Source organism: Heterocephalus glaber, unplaced genomic scaffold (genome assembly GCF_053883595.1).
Source record: "Heterocephalus glaber isolate CG9 unplaced genomic scaffold, H.glaber_assembly_v1.0 deba00001497, whole genome shotgun sequence".
NCBI classification, from domain to species: Eukaryota; Metazoa; Chordata; class Mammalia; order Rodentia; family Bathyergidae; genus Heterocephalus; species Heterocephalus glaber.
The window spans coordinates 14,909,795-14,935,502 of NW_028258320.1; the positions used below are offsets into that span (position 1 = coordinate 14,909,795).

The 25,708-nt window shown below is 39.3% G+C and overlaps 1 protein-coding gene across 2 annotated transcripts in view; it reads left to right on the forward strand.

Annotated features, from left to right (window-relative positions):
* Positions 1 to 3,725: 3,725 nt before the first annotated feature.
* The window catches only part of Anxa7 (annexin A7), a 30,023-nt gene continuing 8,040 nt past the window's right edge, over positions 3,726 to 25,708 (forward strand). Inside the window, exons 1-10 of one of the 2 annotated variants that reach the window (XM_013072999.3) lie at positions 3,726 to 3,817; positions 11,167 to 11,221; positions 13,536 to 13,740; positions 14,285 to 14,389; positions 15,302 to 15,393; positions 15,857 to 15,922; positions 20,085 to 20,169; positions 20,371 to 20,465; positions 23,191 to 23,304; positions 23,536 to 23,706. In XM_013072999.3, the coding sequence (XP_012928453.1) occupies positions 11,168 to 11,221; positions 13,536 to 13,740; positions 14,285 to 14,389; positions 15,302 to 15,393; positions 15,857 to 15,922; positions 20,085 to 20,169; positions 20,371 to 20,465; positions 23,191 to 23,304; positions 23,536 to 23,706 (987 nt within the window). In that variant the 5' untranslated portion in view covers positions 3,726 to 3,817; position 11,167. The remainder of the gene's footprint in view (positions 3,818 to 11,166; positions 11,222 to 13,535; positions 13,741 to 14,284; positions 14,390 to 15,301; positions 15,394 to 15,856; positions 15,923 to 20,084; positions 20,170 to 20,370; positions 20,466 to 23,190; positions 23,305 to 23,535; positions 23,707 to 25,708) is intronic. The other variant, XM_004846276.4, reaches the window with a different exon arrangement.

The window sequence follows — 25,708 nt, forward strand, 5'->3', positions numbered from 1 at the left end:
TATTATATGAATGCATACAAGTCTAGAGACAGAAAGTAAATGATGGCTACCTATCAGTGGGCAGGATGAGGGTATTAGCAATGGCTACAGTGATACAACCTAAAATTGTATTTTAGGAGTGGTACAACGTAAAATTGTGGTGATGGATGTACAATTCTTTGAATATATTGAAACTATTGAATTGTACTCTTTACATGGATAATTATATCTCAATAAAGCTATTACAGTTTTTTGGTAAATCCTGAAGAATGAGAATACTTATGAAGTGTTTAACACTGTGGCTAGCAAATAGCATGTACTTAATAGTAGCCATTAAATACATAGCACTTTGAAATTTTCTCAGAAACATTGATTAGATTGGCAGTATTATATAAGATGGCTTGGTACTGGAAGAAAACCACTTAGGACACACTGTCCTAGCTTAGACAAGTGATGATGCAATGTCAGCTAAGGTGAGGGCAGTGGGCATGGAAAGGAAGAAGGAATTTCTAATATAACAAGCTAAACAAGTGATACTTTATGAAAATAAAATTACAGGGTTTTGCTACTGATTATAGTGCATGAGGAATGATATATCAGTCAGAGTAATTAGAAGACAAACCACTTGCAAGTGTAGGGTCTGGAGTTTGATCCCTCATACAAAAAAAAAAGAAAAAGAAAAAGAAACCACAACATGACAGGTGACAAGTTTCCAACTTAGTAGATGTTGGTGATACTGCAGTATGGTGGTGGTGAATCTATGGCACACATGTTGTTTTTCTTTTAAGACAAAAGTTGTTAATGTATTAGTTGTTTTTTTCTAAACTAAAACCTCAGTATGCAGGTTTAATTGCAGTGTTGGCATTTTGCAATAAGTAAATGGGTTTCGGGTTGCAGTTTGGGCACTTGTCTCTAAAAGGTTTGCCATCACTGCCATCATACATAAAAGTTAAAATACCTAACTTCATGCTGAGAATTCTAAAATGACTTCTGCCCTGTTTAATAGATTGACATAAGCAAAGACAATAGAGGTCTTTTCAAAAGTCAACATATGGCGCGGCATGATGGTTCAATCTGTAACCCCAGCACTTGAGAGGCTGAGGCAGGAGGATTGCCATGAGTTCGAGGCCAGCCTGGACTATGTAGTTCAAGGCCAGAATAAACTACATAGTGAAAATAAATAAATAAATAAACTACATAGTGAGACTCTGTCTCCAACCACCCCCCCAAAAAAACCCCCAAAAGTTAACATATTAAGGAAAAAAATAACCAATGGTTCAAAACTACCATTGAAAACCCTTTAGGATATCACTACCATAGGTCCTCTCAAAGAGCCAGTTTTTACTCCAGTATTGGAGAGAAGTCTCTAATCAACAGATAAAATGTCTTGGTTTTGGTAGGTCAGTTATTGAACACTCCCTGCTAGCTTTAGAAATATTCCTGTTTTCAAGGAGCTTATGTGTTAGTGGAAGAGATGAGCAGTAAATAGAACTGAGATGCTTTTAATTGCTCTAAGAAAGGTAGAGTAATGAGTGTATGTCTATACCACCAATACAAGTGGAAGTGGTGGAGACAGCCCCTAACGCTGCAGTGTTCAGAAAGTACCTTTAGGTTCCACTCAGAGTAAAATTCTGAGTAAAAGCAATAGGAAGTACACACCTCTTAAGAATCTCTGGTGTGTTTGGACACAAGCTTGATACATTTGGACAGAAGGCCATCTAACTAGAATAGCAGTCATTGAGAAGGATGGTGAAAAGGAAAGAGATGAAGAGGAAGTCAGGGACCAGATTATTTAGGGTATGATGAACTATAGTCAGGAGTTTGGATTTTGTTCGGTTCCAGAGGAAAATGTTAAAGGAGTTTAATCAAGAGAATGATAAGACCTAATTTATTTTTAGAAACATTGTAATCTCAGCACTATTGATATTTGGGCCCAAGTAATTCTTTGTTTTGGTTTTTTTTTTTTTTTTTGAGACAGGGTCTTGCTATGTAATTCAGGCTGGCCTCTAACTCATAAGTATCCCAGGTTGGCCTTGAACTCATGGCAATCCTCCCGCCTCGGCCTCATGAATGCTAGGATTACAGGTATGTTTCACCATACCCGGCAGGATTTTGGATGTGTAATAGCATCCTGCAACGTTGTAGGATATTTGGTACCATCCCTGGTCTCTACCTGTTTGATGCTGCTAATCCCCCTCCCTGTTGTGAAAATCAAAAATGTCTCCAGATACTGCCAAGTGTCCCCCAAGGGTCAGAGTACGGATCTAACTGTACAGAAAATATGTGTAAACACCAGATTCTGACACACTGGAATGTTCACGTTAGAAGCACAAAGAGTCCCTCTTCCACATAAACATAAGATGGCCTTCCAAGATGTTTTGTTCTTGCTAAGTTTGAGGTTGAATAAAGATAACTTAAATGCACATGTTCTCTTATTCCACTGTTAAATGTGCCATGGTTGATAGCTATAAAAGGTCCAGTTGGATGCAAAAGAGGTAATTAAGTCTACGCAAGGGAAGACAAGGAAAAGGAGGTCAAAAGAGTTTCTTGGAGCAGAAAAGAGGTGGGTTGCCTTTGAGATGAGTCTAAATGGAGGAATAATTGTTAAAAAATAACTGTCTGTTGGGCCGGGGATTTAGCTCAGTGGTTCCTTCCGCTGCCTGCCCTGAAAGCGCAAGGACCCAAGTTTGATCCCCGGTACTAAAAAAAAAAAAAAAAAATTGTCTGTGCTTTCCAGATTCTGATCCCCTTCAATCCCAGGAAAGAAAGGAAGAAATGGGAAATGCAGTGATGTCTGAACAGACTGTTGGATATTTGGGCCTATAGTTCAGGAAAGTGGGCTGGAAATAAGAGGTTTGGAAAATATCCTCTTATGGTTATAACTAGGCCAGAGGGAGTGGAGTGGAGTAAATAGGGGATTAAGGTCAAGCTTCTCGGGGAACGCTTAAATTCTAGAGGTCTCTGGGGCAGGCAGTCAGATTGTCTGAGATGGGGAATTAATGCTAAGTATCTGTGGTGTGCAGTTATGTTTACCATTGTTAAATTTGGCAGGAATCTGCTGCAAGTATTTTCACCTTACCCTTGTTTGGGGAATAGGTAGGTATGTCTTGTTCTTTACACTTGAAATCTGAAGTCTAACCCATTCCACCCCCGAATTTTTCTAAAAGTTTCCAGGTGATGGTCTTGGTCTGGAGACCCCATGTGAGAACCACTGACTGGCTTTTCCTTTAGACTACCAGTTCCTTAGTTTAAGATACTGGTCTGAGCCATTGTAATTGCCTCAAATATGTAATGCTAGTGTGTTTTATGTTCCCAAAGAGAGGCTAGAATCACCTACCAATTCTTTTTTGGAGTGGTTGTGATGAGTACATCTCCAGTTCCGACTCTCACGAATTCCCAATAAATATTAATTAATTTCACAGGAGGCTAATGAACGCCCAAGAGGAGGTGGGGAGGCAGCACCGGTCTCCCATTTTCAGCCCTTCTGTGCCGCTCACTACTGAAGGGGTTTCCGGAATGCCCCAGCACCAGATCCCCTGTAACTTCCTTAATAACTTGAAAGAACACAGACAGGGATTGGAGCAGGGTCTTTGGAACCGAGATCTGTGCTAAAACCTATTGAGGCACCCGAGGGGGCGCGCTTTTCTCACCAAGTGGAGCGGCGGGGCGGGGCGGAGGGTGAGGCACCGCCCCCTCGAGTCCGGGGGCGTTCCCCGGGGGCAGCAGCAACTCTAACGGGCTCGCCCGGGCCCACGCCCCGCCCCCTGCCCCCCCCGCCCCACCCCCGGCTCCATATTGTGGGCCTGCAGGTTGGGCTGTGGCGCGGCTTCCCGTTCAGGTGAGGAGTAGCGCGCGTTCTCCGCTTTTCCCTCTCTGCTTTGCCTCGGTTTTCTCGCCCCGGGACCTCCGTCCTTGAGACAGTGGGGTCCGCCGCGTGCCCTGCGCCAGGGCGCAGCTGAGGTCCGGTTGTGGGCTTCAGGGTGGCGGCAGCCGGGTGTGGGCTGTGGGTTGGGGTGCGTCGGGGTGGGAGGACAGGGAAGTACTGTTAGTCTGTGCTCTGTGCCACTTGGCGGCGCGGGAATCCCAGGCAGCGGTGACATCCTGTTAGTGGACCACAGGTGCAGGGGCTGCGGCTAAAGGGTGGCCCTGCTGAAACCACCTCGAGCGAGGCTGAGTGCAGTGAGCGGCACCGAAAGCCAAGTCTGGCCAGTGACGAGACCTGGTGACACAGCAAATTTAGGGCTACTTGGGAAATTTGTACCGTGCGTAGTGAACCTTAGGACACAACTCCCAAGCCTGAGGTTGTACGCTGGCTCAGGTTTACATATCTTGGAAATGATTCTAGAAAGTAGCATTCCAGGGTCGATTCCTATTTCCTGACCAGCAGCAACCCATCCTGTGCGAACACTTCCCAAGGAAAACAGAGGGAGAAGGCTGATGTCCTCCATAAAGGGATAGAAATGGAAAGAAGACGCTGTACTTTCCGATTTTCTTTACAACGTCCTACAGCTGATTGCGAGCTAACCTGATAACGTAATCTGTCCTAATTACACCCTGAGTGTGATGACTACCTCTAAACCAAGGAAGGCGTTTCAAGCACTAGACCAGCAGGTAGAGGAGAGAATTTCGGCCATTATGAATTGAAGATTGCTTTCAGCCCTCAGGGATGGGTGGCTGCCTACCTGTCCAAGAGGACTAGCAGTGGTTACACTTTTCTTTACCCAATCACTGACTGATTTAAATGGTCCTTCCCAATCCAGAGGCTGGTTTTAGAAAATTCTATCTACTGTTGCCCAACTTCAGTCACTCTTGCTGTTTTTTTCCTTCCAACTCCTTCATAAATTTGCTACAGCTGCTTGTTGTGTTTCTGGGCTTCGTGCCATCTATGAGACTCCTTTGTGAGACCCACCCTTTTACCAGCTGACTCACTGGGTGGAGATGGTTTGGAAAGCCATCTAGTTTGCTAAAAGCCAGTTTAAGCGAAGTTGAGTAATGTGTTGAGTAACGCGGGTTTGTTTAACTTTTACAAAAAACTAAATCTTCCCTTGACTAGATGATACAAGTAGTTTTTGTTTTTGATTTGGGATGCTGGGACTGAGCCTGGGGCTTGCACATGCTGCACAAGAGTTCAACCACTGAGCTACATCCCCCGCCCTTTTTAATTTTTTTTTTTTTTTGTACTGGTGATCGAACTCAGGACCTCACACTTGCCAGGCAGGCCCTGTGCTTCTCAGCTAAATTCCTGGCCCAGCCCTTTTTAAGACAAGGTCTCATGAAATTGCCCAGGCTGGGCTTGAATTTGGGATCATCCTGCCTCAGCTTCCCAAGTAGTTGGGTTTAAAAGGACACTGAAAAGTTAAGTTTCCGGCCAGGCGTAGTGGTGCACACCTATTATCCCAGCACTCAAAAGGGTGCAGCAGGAGGATTACAGTGAGTTCAAGGCCAGCCTGAACTACATAGCAAGACCTTGTCTCAAAAACAAACAAAAAGCAGAAAAGTATGGTTCCATCCCATTCCCAACCTCTTCTTCTAGGAGGCAGCTGCTGTTTTCTACTTCTTTGTGTATCTTTTCAGGAATATTCTATACATATACAGGAAAATAAGTGTAATTTTTACATTTATTTGCAAACTACCTATGCAGTTTCTCACATTGCTATTAAAATTTAATATGTGTTGGAGATGGTTTCACATATGAATTAAAAAGCTACCTCAGCTGAGTGTGGTGGCATGAGTAATCCCAGCTACTCCAAAGGCTAAGGCTGGAGGAAGCAACTTTGCCACCAGCCCAGACAATATAGTGAGATCCTGTCTCAAAATTAGGAAAAAGAGGGCCGGGGATTTAGCTCAGTGGTGCTGCACCTGCCACACAAGTGCAAGGTCCAGAGTTTGGTACTGGGGGAAAAAAATTAAGAAAAAGAGCTAGGGGTGTGGCTTAGTGATAAAGTTCTTGCCTAGGATCCACAAGGACCCAGAGGCCTCCTGCCTGTTCTACTGAGCCACACACCCAACCCTTTATTTGTCATCTAGATTTTTTTTTATGGCTGTACTGAGGAGAAGCACTAAAACATATATTTTAAAATTGAATTAGATGGTAGGTGCAGAAATGCCAAAATACTGTGATACCAAAGTAGAGGTCAGAGAATGGGACCATTGGCATCATCTGAAAGTTTCCTTAGGAATGGGTGTGGTGGTACACACTTGTGATTCCAGCCACTCAAGAGGTTGAGGCAGGAGGATGGCAAGTTCAAGCCCAGCCTAGGCATGTAGTTGCTTAGCAAGGCCCTATCTCAAAATTCAAAAAGGTCTGGGGATGTACCTCAGTTTATAGGTCCTGGATTCAATCCCCAGTACTGCCCTTCCCTCCCCCACAGGATCTCAGTCCCCATCTTAGAAATATTAAGTCAGAGCCTGTCCTTTCAAGATCTTCAGATGATTCACATTGGTATTAAAATTTGAGAAGCATTGTCTTTGTCCACTGCATTGTTGAAAGAAAGAGAAGATGTGAACTAAAGAAATTGGGAGGGATGAATGATCTCAGGCTTAAGGTCCAAGTTAGTCAATGAGAAAGGGATGTCGGGAGTGGTTCCAGTGTTAGAGATTTCATATAAGGAGTTGTGGATAAGAGATTAACTAACTAGCTTTCTATTGCTGTGATGATATATGGGAAAAACAATTTAAGGAAAGATTTATTTTAGCTCATGGTTTGAGGTTGGCCCTGTTGCTGTGGGCTTGTGAGACAGAATGTCATGGCAGAAGAGTGAAAGAGGAAAGCTGCTCACTTCATTGCAACCAAGAAGCAGTGAGAGCTGGGGCAGAAGGAGCCAGGGACAAGATGTACCCTTCAAAGCCATACCCACAGTGATCTCTTTCCTCCATCTGGGTCCTGCTTACTGATAGCCCTTTCCATTCTAAACTCCTCAGTCTGTGAGTTCCATTGATAAGGTTAGCATCCTTGTGAACCAGTCACCTCTCAAGTTTCTGATGCAATGGGAATCGTGCCCTCAATATATGAGTCTTTGGAGGATGCTACATATTTAAACCATCACACTAGCTAAATTGGACCCAGCACTAAGGAGACCTGAATGTCAGGCCAGCAAATTTTTATTTTATACTCTGGTGGTAGTCATTGAGGCTTTTTGAGCTGAAGAGTAATTTGCTGAAAGAGCAGCATTGTAGGATAGGTCAACTAGTGTGAATGGACGGGAAAATTGGAAAGGCGATACAGTGTAAGCAAGAATATAAATGGAAAAGTAATTTTAGTAAGACTGAATTATCTTCCTAAAGATAGTGTGATAAAACTTGGTCTAAAGATACGGCCATGCAAACAGAAAGGAATAGGAGAGGCATTTCAAAGGAAGAATAGAAAAATATTGGGTTTCCTACTGTACTAAAGTATTAGGTAATTTAAGTAGTGATACTATTGATAGATAAGGAATGTTAAGAGTGGTCTAGAAGGGACTAATGAATATTTAATTCCACACTTACTGAAGATGCCCTCACTGGCAGCTTTTTAAAAAATTGTGCTGAGGATCAAACTCAGGGCCTCATGCATGCTGAGTACATTACCACTGAGCTATATTCCCAGCTAAGAAAAAGTTTTACCTAATTCTAAAACAAAACTAGATACAAAAATTTTTAAATAATCCTTAGAAATCAAAATAAGATGAAATAAGGGCCGGGGATTTAGTTCAGTGGCACCGTGCCTGCCTCTAAACCGCAAGGTCCTGAGTTCCATCCCTGGTACCAAAAAAAAAGAATTACAAAATAAGATGAAATAAATGAATCAAATGCATATCAAACTGACAGCACAACTACATAGAATTATTTTTGAAAACACATTAATTAGACCATACATTCACAGTAGGATATATCCTAAGGACATGAAAAATTGCAGAAAAAAAGAACTTTAAGTGGGCAGGAGATTTAGCTCAGTGGTGCCACGCCTGCCTTCAAGTGCAAGGTCCTTGAGTTTGATCTCCTGGGAGGAAAAAAAAACCCAACTTTAAGTTTTTTGTAATCATGTTGTTAGTAATAGTGTTTTTTTGAGACCGAGTCTTACTATGTAGTTCAGGGTAGCCTTGAACTCACAGCAGTCCTGCCTCAGCCTTCCAAGTGGTAGGATTACAGGTGTGCAACACCACACCCAGCTTTGTTAGTATTAATATGGATATTTGTATTAATTTTCTGTGGCTGCTGCAACAAATTTTAAGAAATTTGATGTTTTCAAACAGTAGTATAGTTCTGGAGATCAGAAACCCAAAATTGAGGTGGCTGAAATCGAGGTGTTGACAGGGCTACACTTCCCCTGCAGACTCGAAGAGAGACTGTTTCTTTCCTCTTTTAGTTTCTGGTGACTGCCAGCTTTTCTTGGATTGTGACTATACTACTCTAATCTTTGTGTCTGGTCACATTGCGTTTTCTCCTGTGTGTGTTCATATAGTATTCTCTTCTTCCTCTCATAAGGGTAGGGTACATGTGATTGCATATAGAGTCCACCTGAATAATCTAGGATAATTTCCCCAGTTTAAGATCCTTAATTTAGTTGCATTTCCCCCCTCCCCCCAGTCCCTGGAGATCAGGTTATGTAATATCCTTCAGTTCCAGGGATTAGGGTATGGATATCTTTTGGAAGCCTATTACTCAGTTTACTATAATGTCATTGTCATTATTCTGAAACTCAAGTACAGTCACATAAAACAAATGATTATGTCGATGTCATTAGGAAAGAAGAATCTTAGTGTAGATCAAAATTACACAAATATAAAATTTTTAAAACTTGTAGAGTTTGAGTTGGAAATGAATGTTTTCTATTTAAAAAAAAACAAGTATTACTAGCCTGGTCTTACTGAAAAGACGTAGAAAACAATGGTCAACCTAGTAGCAGTGAGCTCCCCTTGTTCCCAGGTTGTAATTTCTAAACAGCCCCCACTTGGAGGGTAGATTGATTCCAGCTGGGGTGGGGTGGGGGCTGCAAAGGTAATCCTGGACTATCTTATCACGTAAAATGGCAAGAAAGGTTGGGGTGTTGCTCAGTGGTACAGCACTTGGCTAGTATGCATAAGGCCCCAAGTTCGATGCCCAGGACTGGAGAAAAATGACCGGGAACCAATCAAAGATTTCTGAGGTTGTGTCAGAACAATAGCCACTATGAAGAGGCTCCTTCTGGCCAAGGATGGGATAAATTGTAAGAATAACTACAAGGGACTGAAATATATTAAATATGTTTAAATCTGAACTCATATTGATACTTTAAAAACTTACTGCTCATTTTTGTGTGCTAGGGAACTCATTATTTTGAAAAGTGGGTTTAAAACGAAAAATCAAGCATCTTTCCTTTCCTATATGCTTCAGGAAAACCATGGTTGATAAATAGGAATTTCCACAAGGAGTAGTCCAGATAATAAATGAAGAAAGAATGATAAAATTAGATCTAGGGGGCCGGGGATTTAGCTCAGTGGTTTCACCGCCTGCTGCGCAAGCGCGAGGACCCGAGTTCAATTCCCGGTACCAAAAAAAAAAAAATTAGATCTAGGTATTGATTATCAGTTACAAAAGAGAAACTCATTGTGTGTTTCCTGAAGGAAGTAGACAAAACACTTATTGATACTCTGAAATTTAACCTGAATCTGATGAAGTTTCAAGATGTTACAACTGATATATTGGCAATCACTGTTAAAGAACACCAATGAATTTCAATTGTCAAAATCCAGAGAGTTGGGAGATTCATGACAAACTGCCCAGTTTCTTTAGCAAATAAACTAGAAGAAAAAACTTAGGAGAGGCTTAGATCAAAAGAGACTTAGGACACATATCAGTTGTTTAGGATATATGGACCTTATTTATATACTGATTTTAATAACTAAACTATAAAAATTTTGAGACAATTGGGGAAAATGTGAACACTTACCAAATATTTGATGATATTAGGGAATTGTTAAAAATTTAAAGTACAGTATGTGCTTTAAAAGAGATGTGGGGGTTTTTTGTTTGTTTTAACTGAGAAGGCCTTGAAATCTTCATGAGTTTTTGGTGTGATGCCTGAGGGTTTGCTTTAAAGTAATCTCAGGAGCATAGCGGTTGAAGGTAGGATTGACCATGACTTGATAACTGCTAAAACTGACCTTGTAGATCAGAACTGTAGATTCGGTAATGCCATGTATTTCTACCTGATACTTTTTTTCTCCTTTTGAATATGTTTGAAATTTTCTGTAATAAGACAGTGCAAAACAAAAAATAAAAACATTTAGAAGATAATTGGAACTTTTAGCACTAACTCATTAATGATAGTAAGGAATAATTAAACAACCTGGATAATTATTTAACAAGTAATCATGTTTATAGAGCAATATACTGAAGTATATATATTAAGGTATAAGTAGGCTAAAAATGACACAATATCCGAGATTTGCTTAAAATAATCCAGTGGAGTAGTTAAGACTGAGAGATTTGGCCATAAGTAAATATTGCAGCTAGGAGATGCCCATGGGATTTATCTTTGCTTTTGGATAGTTTGAAATTTTCCATAACTAAAAGTTTAAAAAAAACAAAAGCCAGGGTTTAATCCAATATGTGTTACTCCAGAATATATGTATATTTTTTTGAGACAGCTCTTGAACTCCTGGGCTTAAGCATCCTCCGGCCTTAGCTTCCCGAGGAGCTCAGACCATAGACCCTCACCACCACACCTGGCTCAAAATGTTAACTCTTAAGCCTTGTACCATCATGTCCCATCCTGGGGTTCTGTCTCCATGTAGGGGGATTTCTATAGCTCCCGGAAAGCATTTTTTCCTTTAATAATTATATTTTCATTTTATTGTTACCTTCACTTTGTGTCAGGAAAACTATCCCAAGTTTTCCATTTATGAAAGTGATAGGATGCATACTTTTAGAATAAATTTAACTGAAAATTAATTGCTCTAAAAATATTCCATAAATAATAGTACTGGTGGAATTCATATGACAAACTGCACAGTATGAGAACAAAAATGGAATCTTTACTGTGCTATACTGGTATATATTGGTACATATGGTGAAATGAAGCATTTTCATGTTGCATATACCCCTAATAGCCGCCTTTTAATTCCTACCATAGAATGGCACATGTGTGTGATTATATGTGTATCGGTGTTATCTTCAAAGGCCTTAAGACATACAAGAAATTACAGAGGACATTTTTTATTGTTACAGAATGTCATACCCAGGCTATCCCCCTACAGGCTACCCGCCTTTTCCTGGATATCCTGTAAGTATTGCCACTTCAAAAACAAAAATGACTCTGATTTTTGTAGTGTTCAATAGGAGTGGTGTTACATAGGAAACTTAGTGTTACATAGGAGTAGCTCATGACAGATCTCTAGATGTGCTAGAGCAGGGCTTATAAATTAAGTGCCCAGAAGTACTGAGTAGAATTAATGAAGTCAGGGGTTGTGGGGAAACCAGGGAGAATTTTTCCATCTGTAGAAATTGGTGGCTGCTCATCTCTAACCCCACACAGAGATCACACTCAGAGGCAGACCAGTATTGCTGGATATTTCAGTACTTCCAGTAAAGCCAGAAACCTGAATTTTATGTGAAATTGCCCAAAGTTCTGAAATTTGCAAGTCAGTTTTTAAAAATGTTAATTGCTGCAATATCAGCCAATAAAACAAGTATGTAAGCTAAACTGATCCCATGACTCATTTTATTTAACCTTTGTGTTAGAAGGTTTAAATAAGTTTGACTAAGAAGTAAATTGCGGTGGATTAGAGGGCCCTGGATTTGATAGCTGTACTGTTCTGAGGACTAAACTCTTAGTTGAGATATAAGAATTATGCATTTCAGTTTTATGTTTATAAGTATATAAGGCTGTTACCTAACTGGGAGACTAAAGAGGAGCCTATACATATGAACGATAGTGTTCATACCTTTCTATAAAGTGAATATGTAGCTTTCTTGAATTTATCATAGGTTAAGAAGGGAATTATGAATGTTTCCAAACCCCTATGTACTAAATCAAACTCACAACCACTTCAGGCCAATTGCTAAATAGATAATATTAAAATCTCCATGGCTCAACACAATAAAAACTTATTTTTTGCTTGTTTCAGTTTCCTGGAAGTCAGTGGCAGGATAGGGGGTGAGTGGATGGGAGAGGCCTTACTTCTTACAGTGTTTTAGTTTCCAGATTCCTTGTATTGATCACATCATCCTTTAAGCACTTCAGAGTCCTCTGCTGCATCCTCTGCATCTGGCTGGCAGATTAAAGAAGACAGGGAGCATAGACAGGTTTTTAGAGCCAGCCTAGACGTGATATACATCATTTCTGTATTCTCTCATAAATATTCAGTCGTGTGGTCTTATCTAGCTGCAAGGTAGTACTATAGTTTTGTAGCTGGGGAGTCTGGTTTTTTGCCTTTAGAGACAAAGGCTTACTATATTACCCAGGATGGCCTTGACCTCCTGAGTCCCAGCAATCCTGCCTCAACCTCCCAAGGACTGGGACAGTAGTATGCCCCCCACAGCTGGCTAGAGTTTATCAAATACAATAATCTCCCAAAGATGAAGGAGTGAAGGGAGGGGAAGGGGAAAGGAAAAGAGGGAAAGGAAAAACTATGAGAAAAGAAAAGAAAAAAAAGGAAATCTATGTAAATAGGGAAGGGTGGAGGGGGTGAAGGGTGCACAGGTAATGGGGAAAAAAAAATAAGAACCAAGATATATCATGTACAGGTACAAACACCCAGTGATAAATGTAAACAAATTGTATACCTAAAATGTACCAATAAAAGAACAACAACAACAAAAAAACCACAATAATCTCTGCTACTCTTAGACATTGTCTGGTCTCAACTAACGTCGGAAATGTTACACCCTGTGTGACTTGAGTTACTTCTTTAATCTTATACAACAAGTCCAGATGTATTGCAAGAGCCACAAATTCCTCTGTTTAGGCTAAAGAGGAAGATCTTTACCCTATTTCTAGAGGCTAGGAAAATGAGCTTTGTTGTTCCAAAAGCTTTGAGGCTTAGTAAGAACCTAGTTCTGGCTTATTTATTTATTTTCCGGTACTGGGGATTGAATTTAGGACCCTGTGCTAACGAGACAGGTTCAGTGCCACTGAGCTAAATCCCCAGCCCCTTAGTCCTGGCTCTTAAGTAGAAAAATGTACCCCTCTTCCCTGACCCAAATAAAATTAAGTTTAAGTGAGTCTGGCAAACAGATGTCCTGACAAACTAGTATAATACTGATTAGTGTAAGACACCAGGACTTCTAATGAAACTTTTATTATATATAATAAATTGTTTTTTTTTGTTTTTGTTTTTGTTTTTTTGAGATGGGGTCTTGTTATGTAGTTCAGCTTGGCCTTGAACTCACTATGTAGCCCCAGCTGGCCTGGGACTCAGTGATCCTCTTTGCCTCAGCCTCCTGAGTTCTGGTATTACAGGTGTGTACCACCATGCCCAGATGAAACTTTTAAAATTAAAAAAAAAAAAAGGAGAGACGTGCATAGTAATCTTTGTTCCTTTTTAAAAGATAGGTCGTATGATCATGTTCAATTGAAAATTTTTCTGATTTTCCAGCCTGCAGGTCAGGAGTCATCTTTTCCCCCTTCTGGTCAGTATGCTTATCCTAGTGGCTTTCCTCCAATGGGAGGAGGCGCCTATCCCCCAGCACCAAGTGGCGCCTACCTAGGAGCTGGAGGCTACCCTGCACCTGGAGGTTATCCAGCCCCTGGAGGCTGTCCTGGTGCCCCACAGCCAGGGGGAGCTCCAGCCTACCCCGGAGGTGAGTTAGGGCTTGTGAAATTAGTAATGATTTGGGATTGTTGAAGTATTTTTTCTCTCTTAACCTCTTCGTTCCTTTTTTTTTTTTTGGTAAGGGATCAAGAGTCACTTTTAGCTAACTGGATATTAAGGACCTAGATGGCAAGATGAAGGGATAAAGCTCTTACAGGGTCTAAAAGCTGGAAGTAGTTTTAAGGAATAAATTTTATGGTATGAATGTCCAACATGTAACACTTTGAGTATTTATAGTTTTAAGAACTGATTAATGCACTTTAGTTAGCATGACTGTGACCTTTAGGACAGCTTTATCTGAAGGTTAAAAAGCAAAACTTTAGCAGTTTGTCTTGTAACTTAATAAGAGGAATGTAGTAAAATTTTTAAATTTATTTTTTACTGTGGGAGCAATTGATGAGAAGTTGAAATATAGACAAGCCTGCTACTATAGCAGTTTCTCAGCTGGAAATAGACATTTTTCTGAAGTTTTCTCTGCAATCACAAGACTTTCTCACTATAGTTTGTTGGACTATTTTCTCTCATTCCTCCAGGCCAAGGATTTGGAGCCCCATCAGGTGGATCAGGTTTTTCTGGCTACCCCCAGCCACCTGCACAGACTTATGGTGGTAGTGGACCAGCTCAGGCCCCAATACCTGGTAGGTATCAGCTGCCTAGAGAGAAACAGTATCATATACTGTACATTTTTCAGCTGCTATAGAGAGAAGTTAGGTTTATGTTTAGGTTAGTCCTCATTAACTTTCATGTGTTTCTGTAAGTAATTTTATTTTATTTTATTTTTTGTAAGTAATTTTAAATACTTGGTTTCATTAAATATATTAACTAGATGGAAAAACTTAGTACAATGGAGACAAGGAGCCACTTTTTCTATTAAAAGATCTGTTCCAAAGTAAATCCTTTAGGAATTTCTCTGCCCACTTCTGTACCACAAATGAAACCACCTTGTCAACAGTTTCTTTTGTTTGGTTGGTTGGTTGGTTGATTGATTGGGGATTTTTGTTTTGTTTTTTGGGCAAAGGGTCTTGCCATTTGTTCCAGGCTGGCCTTGAACTCACTATTCAGACCAGGCTGGGCTCGAACTCGTGGCAGTCCTTCTGCCTCAGCTTTCTGTTGTCATTCATTTCAGATGGTGTCAGAATTGAATTTCATTCAAGTGTTTTCTTTTTTTTTTTAAAGTATTATTTGTTGAGATCTTATGTAGAACATGGAATATTAAAAAGATTCTTATAGTCTTGTGTGATGGCACCTGCCTGTAACTCCAACACTCTGAGAGACTGAGGCAAAAGGATCGCAAGTTCAGGCCCAGCCTCGGCAATTTAGCCTTTTTGAGATCCTGTCTCAAAAAGAACAGGAGGGGAATGTTTTTGTGAAAAAATTTGGTTTTCGATTAAGTAAATCATGATACTGGTATGTAAAAAAATTATCCTAGTGTATGACATAGTATGTGCATGTTCTCATGTTTTTGTATTCATAGCGATCAATACTGTCTTGAAAAAAGTAAGTCATATAACCTGTTAGTGTGTATTTGTTGTGTTTTTTTTTACATATAGGTGGCTTTCCTGGAGGTCAGATGCCCTCTCAGTATCCTGGGGGACAGATGCCCTCTCAGTATCCTGGGAGGCAGACTCCTTACCCCAGCCAGGTATTTTTCTTCAGCCTTTTAAACTCAGTCTGGGTAATGTACTGGACAAGGGCACCACTCCTTTGCTGACAGTGGTGGTTTCCATGAAATAGGGGAATGGTCTTTCCCAGTAACTTAAGACTTTAATCTTTGTTTCTGATATACCCTGTGCTTGCTTTCTTTGGTCTGTCTGCTTTAAGTTCTCTCCTGATAACTTTGATAAGTCAAGCATAGGCTTTTCTCCCAGATGCTGCTGCCCATAACTTGATCCTTGAGATAAACTTGGGCTCTTGATACTGGTTTTAATTCTTTTTCCTCTGCCCTGCCCTTACCAGCCACTATAACCATGAACTTGGGTGACTTGGTAATTGGTATTCCTGCCAGTGACTTTTAAAACACTTCTTTTTTTTTTTTCCTGCCAGTGATTTTTGAAGGGTGGTTTTGTTTTCCACTTTGCCTTTATAACTTTTCACTCTTCTTTCAGATCAGTACAGAATCCTTCCCTTCCTATCCTGTTTTCTCTCCTGTTTCTTTGGATTATAGCAGTGAAGTGAGTAAGGTTTTCCTATGTTCACTAATCACTAGGTCCTATATCTGTGACCTGATTTGTTTCTGACTTCTCATGTACTTGTGTCTTGCCACTTTCTTGGGCTCAACTGTATGGGTTTTTTCCTTGTAGTGCTTGGCAGGGCTCTAAACATGGTAGCTGTTAAATCTTAAATTGATTTCTCAGTAGCTGCAGGTTTCTCATGCTATATGAAATTGTTACCCAATCTCTGATACTTCCTTATTTTAATACTGTTTTATTATTAAATTGCCTTGTTAATTTTTTATATCTTAATGCAAGTCACTGGGAACATAAACACAACACTTTAACACTTGCTTTTTATCTGGATTTGCTTATTGATTTCCATGTTGTATGATAATGAAAGTCTAACATTTTCAAGTCCTGGACTAGTCAGAGAAGGACTACAGTATTGGATGTGAAATACTTTAGTGATTGTTTTGGCTCACCTGTTTGAAGAATTTAAGTTCCAGAGAGGTTGAGAAACTTATCTGTGACCACATGACTAGTGTAAGACCAAGCTGAGGCCAGATCCTAGCTCTTCTGACTTTCAGACCAGTAGTTGCCTCATTATACAGTGCTTTTTACTGATGGTGTAAATGTTCCTCCAAAGCACATAGTAGTATACGGCTCTCATGCCTTCTATCGTTGAAGTTGATTGTTCATGTGTTATATATCAATAGTTAACATTTGTGAAATTAATGAAAATTTCTGCTTTTGTTTCAGATTAAGCATTTACATAATTTTATAGACATGACTAAATATGAAAGATTTTTAAACATAAAACACTGAAAGTAAAATACATACACATACAACTTATTTTGTGTAACAATTAGCACCTTAAGCTAGACCTAGAACCCATAGGTAGAATTAGCAGTGGTAGACTTTGGAAGCACTTTTAGATGGGAGTGGAATAGGCTACTTTGTGAGAGATGAGGTCCCTGTTATTAAAGTCCCCAGGTAGGGGTTGGTTGATATGACTGTAGGTGTGCATGAGTGTGTGTGTGTGTGTGTGTGTGTGAGAGAGAGAGACACAGAGAGAGAGAGAATATGAATATCTGTGTGAATTAAAGAAGATTAAAAGAAAATTTCTGTCTTGGGTGGGGAATTGAGCCAGCTGACCTCTCCTGATTGATCTCAATTCTCTAGTTCTGTGATAGCTTTCAGCAGGAAGGTTGGAATCAAGTAGATATTAAAGAGTGGAACTTCTGGTAGTGAGAAATGTCCCTTAGAGTTTTGATCATAAGAGCACAGACTCTGATTTCTTTGAAATATAAGGCCTAGAGGATGATAGTATTCTTGGCAATTCACTTCAGACTTAGACTTTCAGCAGAGAATACATCAACATTTTCCCCTACAGATAAAAATAAAATGATTTTGGGCCGGGTATTTAGCTCAGTGATTCCACCGCCTGCCTCGAAAGCGCAAGGACCCAAGTTCGATTCCCGGTACCAAAAAATAAATCAATAAAATAAAATAATAAAATAAAATGATTTTTTCTTTTAGTGAAGAGGGAATCCTCAAACAGTGCATAGTGACAGTTAATTTGTTACTATCTGGCCCAGTAAGGGTTCTACTCTCCTTGGGATATAAGTGACAGTAGTTACACCAAAGAAAACTGTCTTCATTATTTGATACATTGTTTTATATAAGGGCAATATGTTGAAAGAAATTTACACTTGAATATTTGCTACAAATAGAATAATTTTTAATTTTTCCTTAAAATCACTATAGGACTATTTCTTGTTAATTATCTGCTTCCATTCCCAACTTAGAACCTAATTCTTTTTTTTTTTTTTTGGTACTGGTGATCAAACTCTGGTCCTTACGCTTGCGAGGCAGGCGGTGGAACCACTGAGCTAAATCCCCAGCCCCTTAGAACCTAATTCTAAGGATAACTAACCCTTATTGATAAAGAAAGTCCTGTAGTAAGACTATATGTAAATGGAAGGGATTAGTAACCATAAATCTACTTTCTTGGGGATGGGAATGTAACCCAGGGATAGAGCACTTGCCTAACATGGTCAGGCCCTGTGTTTGATCCCTAGCACCACATAATTAATTTTTAAAAATAGCTTTCTTGGGCCAGGGATTTAGCTCAGTGGTTCCGCTGCCTGCCTCAAAAGCGCAAGATCCTGAGTTCAATCCCCGGAACCAAAAAAAAAGTTTTCTTGAAACAAAAGTGATAATAGAAGGAAAAAATGGAAACAAAGCTTTTGTACTTAGGGAGGGGAGGGGGGCTTGAGGAGCAGAAAGGGATAAAATGAAATTTATTTTTTAAAAATAGTTTTCTTTGAAAGGCTGCTGCCAGGCACACACCTGTAGTCCCAGCACTTTGGGAAGCTGAGGCAGGAGGATCATAAATTCAAGCCTACCACAGATAACTCAGCAACATAGCAAGACTCTGTCTCAAAATTTATAAAAGGGATGGGAATGTAGTTTAGTGCAAAGGCCTTGGGTTCAATCCCCACTACTACCAAAATAAGAAATAACTGGGGCCCAGGGATGTGGCTCAGCGGCACAGCACCTGCCAGGCAAGTGCAAGACCCTGAGTTCAATTCCCGGTACCAAAAGAAATGGCTGTTAAAATAGTGGTCATGTCTTCTCCCCCTTTACTTTGTTCCCACAAGTATTGGTTGTATTGCTGTATTTAGTGTGTATTATTTTAGGGCTGGGGATGTAGCTCGATGGTAGAGTGCTTGTGTGGCATGCATATTAGGCCCTGGATTTCATTCCATGCACCACACATACACATACAAACAGACAGAATGGTATAATTTAAAGTCTAGTTTCAGGGCCAGGGATTTAGCTCAGTGGTGCTGCCGCCTGCCTCGCAAGCCCAAGGTCTTGAGTTCAATCCCTGGTACCAAAAAAAAAAGAATAAAATTTAGTTTAATTTGCCTAAAAACAGTTGAATCATTTTATATCTTTGGATGATATTGATGGCATATTTAAGTGGTAATATTTTGGAGATATTGGGTTAAGTAAAATGTTATTATGACTAAAAATTTATTTTAAACTCATGGGATATTATATTATCTTGCTTCATTCCATTCCTCTTAAGTCCTATCTTGAGCATTTTAAGAAAACTACTGAATTGTTTCATAGCATTGTATTTAAATTTTTTTAAATTTTAATTTTGGAATAATATCTTACAAAAAAATTGCAAAGATAGTGCAAAGAATTTCTATATCTTCTTATTTTTTTTTTTGGTACCGGGGATCGAAATCAGGTCTTTGCACTTGCGCAGCAGGCGGTGGAACCACTGAGCTAAATCCCCAGCCCTGGTGATAATTAATTTTAATCACTTGTTTAAGATGGTGCCTGGGGCTGGGGATTTAGCTCAGTGGCACTGTGCCTGTCCTGCAAGTGGAGAGTCCTGAATTTGATCCCTGGTTAAAAAAAAAAAAAAATGGTTCCTGCCAAGTTACAGACTATTTTGATTCTACCATACTTTTGCTCACTATTTTTAACATCTGTTGATAATTTTTGCCTGAAACAGTTATTCCTATGGTATTTGCTGAGTGGTGAATTTTTAATTTTTACATAGATTTGTATTTTTAAAATAGTCTATTTTGCTTTCTGGTTTGTTTCCATATAAAATAGATGAAGAATATTGTACCTCCCAGAATCTCTAATTATAACTTCACTTTTTGTGTGGTTTTTTTCATTATAAAATATGTCTAACAATTGGAGTCCATGTAGGAAGTAACAAAATTATATTGCAGTTTGAAACTCATTGAGTGCCTGTATGTACTTCACTAAAGTCATTATTTTCTTTTGTTTGTAAGTCAAATATTGTCATTCATCTCACACTATTGATCCTCTGACAGGGAGATCAAACACTTTCATGTTCTACCAAAAAGGAATCTAAGGCATAAGAAGATTATAACTTTAATTTCACAAGTTTGACCTCCTTGTTTCCTGGAATTTTGGTGTCTAGCTATCTGTTAGCAGGAGAAAAATCTGTCCAGAAGTGGGATGGGTCTTTCCTGTCTGTTCTAGATTGAGCCCTGGTAATAAAATGCTCAGATGCTTGCCTTAAAGTCCAAACATTGGTCCTCTTACCTCTGACTAATATCCGGGAGAGTCTTTAAGTTGCCTTAGCAGAAGACCCTGACTTGGACTTTATGCCTTTTGTTCTCAGGGCACTCAGGGGACAATCCGGCCAGCTGCCAACTTTGATGCTATGAGAGATGCAGAAATCCTCCGCAAAGCCATGAAGGGATTTGGTAAGGAAAACAGATTTTTGTGTTTTATCATGTTAAACTGATTGATTCTAAAGCAAAAATAAACTTTATATCATAAACCAAGTCCTGTGTAGAGGTGCCTTGATATTATCTGTGCCTACTGCCTTGTAGGCATTACCACAGGTGACCTGCAGGAGCACCCAGTAGGCATTGTCTTTACTTAAACATTTATGGTTCTTCCAGGGACAGATGAACAGGCAATTGTGGATGTTGTGGCCAACCGTTCCAATGATCAGAGGCAAAAAATTAAAGCAGCTTTTAAGACCATGTATGGCAAGGTATGATTCTTTTTCTTTTTCTTGGCCTGTAGGCTCTGTGTTCATGGCAGATTGGAGACCATGTTTTTGTTAGTACATGTGATACAAAGGAGAACAACTAGACTTTACAACCTGAGGTGTGGTCACTGTTTGTCTTTAAACCCTTTTTTATTCTAGAGTAGTCCTTGATCTCAGTCATACCTTATTCGATGTCTCATGTGGGATAGTTGTTCAGTACAAAGCAGATTATGGCACAATCACAATCTAGAGTGTGGTTCTCATTCTTCTTGATTCAAAGGTTATAACAGCCCCACTCATTCTGGGTCCTTAGCATCATCTTCCACTCCTCTTGCTCCCTCTAAAGCTGTCCTGTATTACAATTATGTGGAACTATTTGCTGTTCGTTTCTGTGCCTTGTACATACTGTGCTCCTGGCCCATTACCCCTTTCCTTTTTCTTCATGGGAAACAACTTCTTCAAGATTTGGCTTAAATAACAGCTATTCTGATGTTTCTGTCATTGCTCTGAACAGAATTTAACTGCTCCATCCACTGTGGTCCTATAGCACTTTGTAAAACCTCTGCTGTCACTAACCTTCTGCTCAAAACTGTGAGCATGACAAACTATGTTATATTTACCTCTATTTCTAACATCAAGTATATAATAAGTAGGGCCAGGGATTTAGCTCAATGGTTCCACCACCTGCCTCACAAGCACAAGGTCCTGAGTTCGATCCCTGGTACCGAAAAAAAAGAAACAGTTTATTTTAATAAGCTTCTTTGTGGAATGATCAATGACTAAATCCAGCAAGAGTCTACAGCTAAAAATTGTCAGTTGATAAAGAGAAAAACTGGAAAGAATTGCTTTTCCATTTAGATACGAATCTTGAAAGTTCCTTAGCATCCTCTATGTCCAGTTTACTTTTCTCAGAGTGTGCTAATTCTCCATGGGTTGGTCCTACTTTGTCTCTTCTACTCTGCCTTTTCCTCTCTGCCTAGCCAAGACCAACTTCTTTATTAAGACTAATTATACAGCCTGAGCCCTAGACTTCTTAAGGTTCAGTATCACTCAATTCTCTTACAAAGGTATTTTCCATGTTCAGAATTTTTTTAGTTCATAACTAGATTGTACTCTGCTCTCTTGAATTTTTCAGATACTCTTTTAGAATGAAAACTAAACTCATGGCCTGCTTTCCTTACCCCAGCCATTTTGACTTCCTACTTTAATATGATTTTTCTATCCTGTTGTGGCATTATCTCGATCCTGGGTTCTTTATCACTCAGTCAGTGAATATTTATTCAGTACCTACTGTATGCCCGGACTGTCTTGTCCTATCAGTTGGTTATTTACTAACTTTTATTGATGTATTCTGTAAAGTGGCTATCTAAAATATATCTTTTGTCTACTTTGTAACTTTCCATTTTCATTACCACTGCTTAAGCCCAAGCCTTTGATACTTACCTAAATATTCCAATAGCCTGATCTTTCTCATCTAAGAAGGGGAAGCTGAGGCAGGATTGCAAGTTCAAGGCTAGTCTATGCAACTTAGACTGTTTCAAAAAATTTAAAGGGCTAGAGGTATAGGGCTCAGTGGTAGAGCAACCTTGGGTTTAATCCCCAGGACCGAAAAACAAAAAAGCAAAAGCTGTCATTTGTAGCCTCTTTGTCATCATAATCTGTCCTCCATATTGTTGCTGTATTTGTGCCCTCTTCTTGCATAAAAATTTCTAATGGCTTCTCCTAGAACTTAATCCAAGTTTAGTTACAACTTTGTTTTACTTTATAGGAAAACCTTCCTCTTTAACAAAGTCTTATTGTTTCATTGAACAGACTTTGTTCATTCCTGCCTCTGTACCTAGTGATTCGCAAACTTAGCTGAGTATAATCTCCTTTAAAATTTAAAAACAATTTCTGAGTCTTAGTCCTGCACATTAGTTTTTTTAAAACTTACTCTACAGGGCCGGGGATTTAGCTCAGTGGTTTCACTGCCTGCTGTGCAAGCTCAAGGACCCAAGTTCAATCCCTGGTACCAAAAAAAAAAAAAAACCAACGCACTCTACAGATGATTCTAGAGTTGGGAATAGAGGTTCCTTGTTTGTGTTTAGTTTTCTTGCCATAAATCTCTTCCTTTCTCTTTGCTAATTTTTACATGTTCTTTACATGTTCTTCTGGACTAAATGCTTTCTCTGAGCTCTCTAGCCCACTTTACGCCTTTTCATATTTCAACTTTTTCTGGTACTGATTTCTTTGTGACTCCTCTGGTGCTGGAATACAGGTTACTGATATTATCTCTTTATGTTTCTCTTTCCAAGTTACAAGATGACGATAACTTTTGTTTCTACTTCCTCATAGAACCAAGAATGATTTCTTGTACTAAATGAATATGTGTATCATTTTATTAATTTGAATTCCTTAATGTATCTCTTGCTGTGTAACTTTAATAGGAGAACTGTGGAATAATTTTTTTTTTGGTACTGGGGATTGAACTCAGGTCCTTGCGCTTGTGAGGCAGACGGCAGAACCACTGAGCTAAATCCCTGACCCAGTAATAATTATTTATACATAGAATGGTACAATTATATCTCTTGAATTAACAAACTTTACTATTTCTTAGTATGCCACACTCAGGTTTGAAATTTGGCTTTTATAGAACAACTCCATTTTATTTTTCCATATTTTCTTTAAAGGGTTTAAAGGACAAAATTTGGAGAGCCTGTATACTTAGCTTGCATTTGTAATTAAACAGGATTTAATCAAAGATCTCAAGTCAGAGTTGAGTGGAAATATGGAAGAACTTATCCTTGCCCTTTTCATGCCTCCTACATATTATGATGCCTGGAGTTTATGGAATGCAATGCAGGTACTATGCCATTTATTATAAGTATTATATGCTATTTAATATGTCAACCCTACAAATTATGGTGGTTCTGAATATGCCATGAAACTTTAAAGCAATATATTATTTCACATCATCTGAAATATAGAGCTTTTCAGGTCTAAAGGACACAGAAATATTGATGAAATATTAAGATTTAATTACTTTCAGATATTTTTGTTTTCCTTTTGTATAATTTTCCCTTTGTTCATACAGGGAGCAGGAACTCAGGAACGTGTATTGATTGAGATTTTGTGCACAAGAACAAATCAAGAAATCCGAGAAATTGTCAGATGTTATCAGTCAGAATTTGGACGAGACCTAGAAAAGGACATTCGGTCAGATACATCAGGGCATTTTGAACGTTTACTTGTATCCATGTGCCAGGTGAGTACAGTGTGAATGTTTATGTGTTAGTAGAGGGAACATATTTTATGCTAGTGAGTATTCTTGGTTCCTTCTAATATTTAGCCACCTTGGAATATTGCCATCTTTAAAAGGGCAGCATAGAACCCAGTGTATAGACTTTTTGTAGTTACTGCTGGAATTTACCTCTGTAAATCTGGCTTTTGTAAGGATCCAGAAATTTACGTCTTGAGCTGGTTATAGTGGTGCTCACCTGTAATCTCATCACTTGAGAGGCAGAAAGACAGGATAATTGCAAGTTTGAGGCCAGCTTAGGCTACATAGTAAGTTCAAGGCCAGCCTGAGCTACATAATGAGACCACATCTTAAAAAAAACAAAAGAGGGGCCAGGGCTTTAGCTCAGTGGTGCTGCCACCTGCCTCGCAAACCCAAGGTCCTGAGTTTGATCTCCGGTACCAAAAAAAAAAAAAAAAAATCAAAAGAAATTAATCTCTTTAAGGTTTTATGTATTTCTACTTGAAGAAAAACCAGTCAAAACCAAAGTTTTGAGGTTCTGTGGCTGAGATAGGGATGAAACTGTTTTTAAATGGCCATTCCACTGCTCCAAGCCTAGAGGAATGGGCTTCCAGGCAGCCTTTCCACCGCTCCCAGCCCGGAGGAAGTGGCTTTTATGATTAAAAACCCTACAAAAAACTGTAATAGATGGTCTCTACCTCAATCTGATAAAAGCCATGTATGAAAAACCAACAGCCAATATCATACTAAATGGTCAAAAACTGAAATCCTTCACACTAAAATCAGGAACAAAACAAGGATGTCCACTATCACCACTCTTGTTCAGTATAGTTTTGGAAACATTAGCCATGGCAATTAGACAAGAGAAAGAAATAAAAGGAATAAAGATAGGAAATGAAGAAGTTAAATTGTCATTATTTGCAGATGACATGATACTCTATATAGAAGACCCCAAGAATGCCACCAAGTCTTCTAGACTTAACCAAATTCAGTCAAGTAGCTGGATACAAGATCAACACACAAAAATCAATAGCTTTCCTCTGCATGAACAACAGACTCACTGAGAGAGAAATAGGGCAAACAATTCCTTTCACAGTAGCATCCAAAAAACCTGAAATACCTAGGAATCATCCTAACAAAAGAAATCAAAGACCTCTTCTCTGAAAACTATAGCTCTCTGAAAAGAGAGATTGAAGATGATATCAGAAAATGGAAAGATATCCCCTGCTCCTAGGTAGGAAGGATCAACATAGTGAAAATGGCCATACTTCCAAAACTGCTATATAGATTCAATACAATCCCAATTGAAATCCCAGCAGCATACTTCACAGTCCTTGAGAAAACAATCCAAAAATTCATTTGGAACAAGAAGAGACCCAGAATAGCAAAAGCAATTCTAGGTAACAGAGACATGGCAGAGGGTATCACAATCCCCAACTTGAAACTCTACTACAAAGCTACTGCGATAAAAACAGCATGGTACTGGCAAGGAAACAGACCTGAGGACCAGTGGAACAGATTAGAAGATGCCGAAACAACTCCACTCAGCCATCTCATCTTTTTTTTCTTTTTCATCTCATCTTTGATAAAGGAGCCAAGCATCCTCACTGGAGGAAAAATAGCCTCTTTAATAAATGGTGTTGGAAAAATTGGGTTTCAACTTGCCAAAGATTAAAACTAGACCTGTATCTCTCACTATGCACTAAACTAAAATCAAAATGGATTAAAGATCTAATCTAAATATTAAAACAGGAACGCTGAACCACCTGGAACAGAGGTTAGGTAGAACTCTTGAAGACATTGGTGTAGGAAAAGATTTTATGAACAAAACCTCAGTTGCCCGTGAACTAGCACAAACAATCAACAAATGGGATCTCTTCGTATTAAAAGGCTTCTGCACAGCAAGAGAAACCACCAGCAGTGTGAAGAGACAACCCACAATGTGGGAAAAAATCTTCACGTGCTGTTCCTCAGATAAAGGTCTACTATCTTGAATCTGTAAAGAACT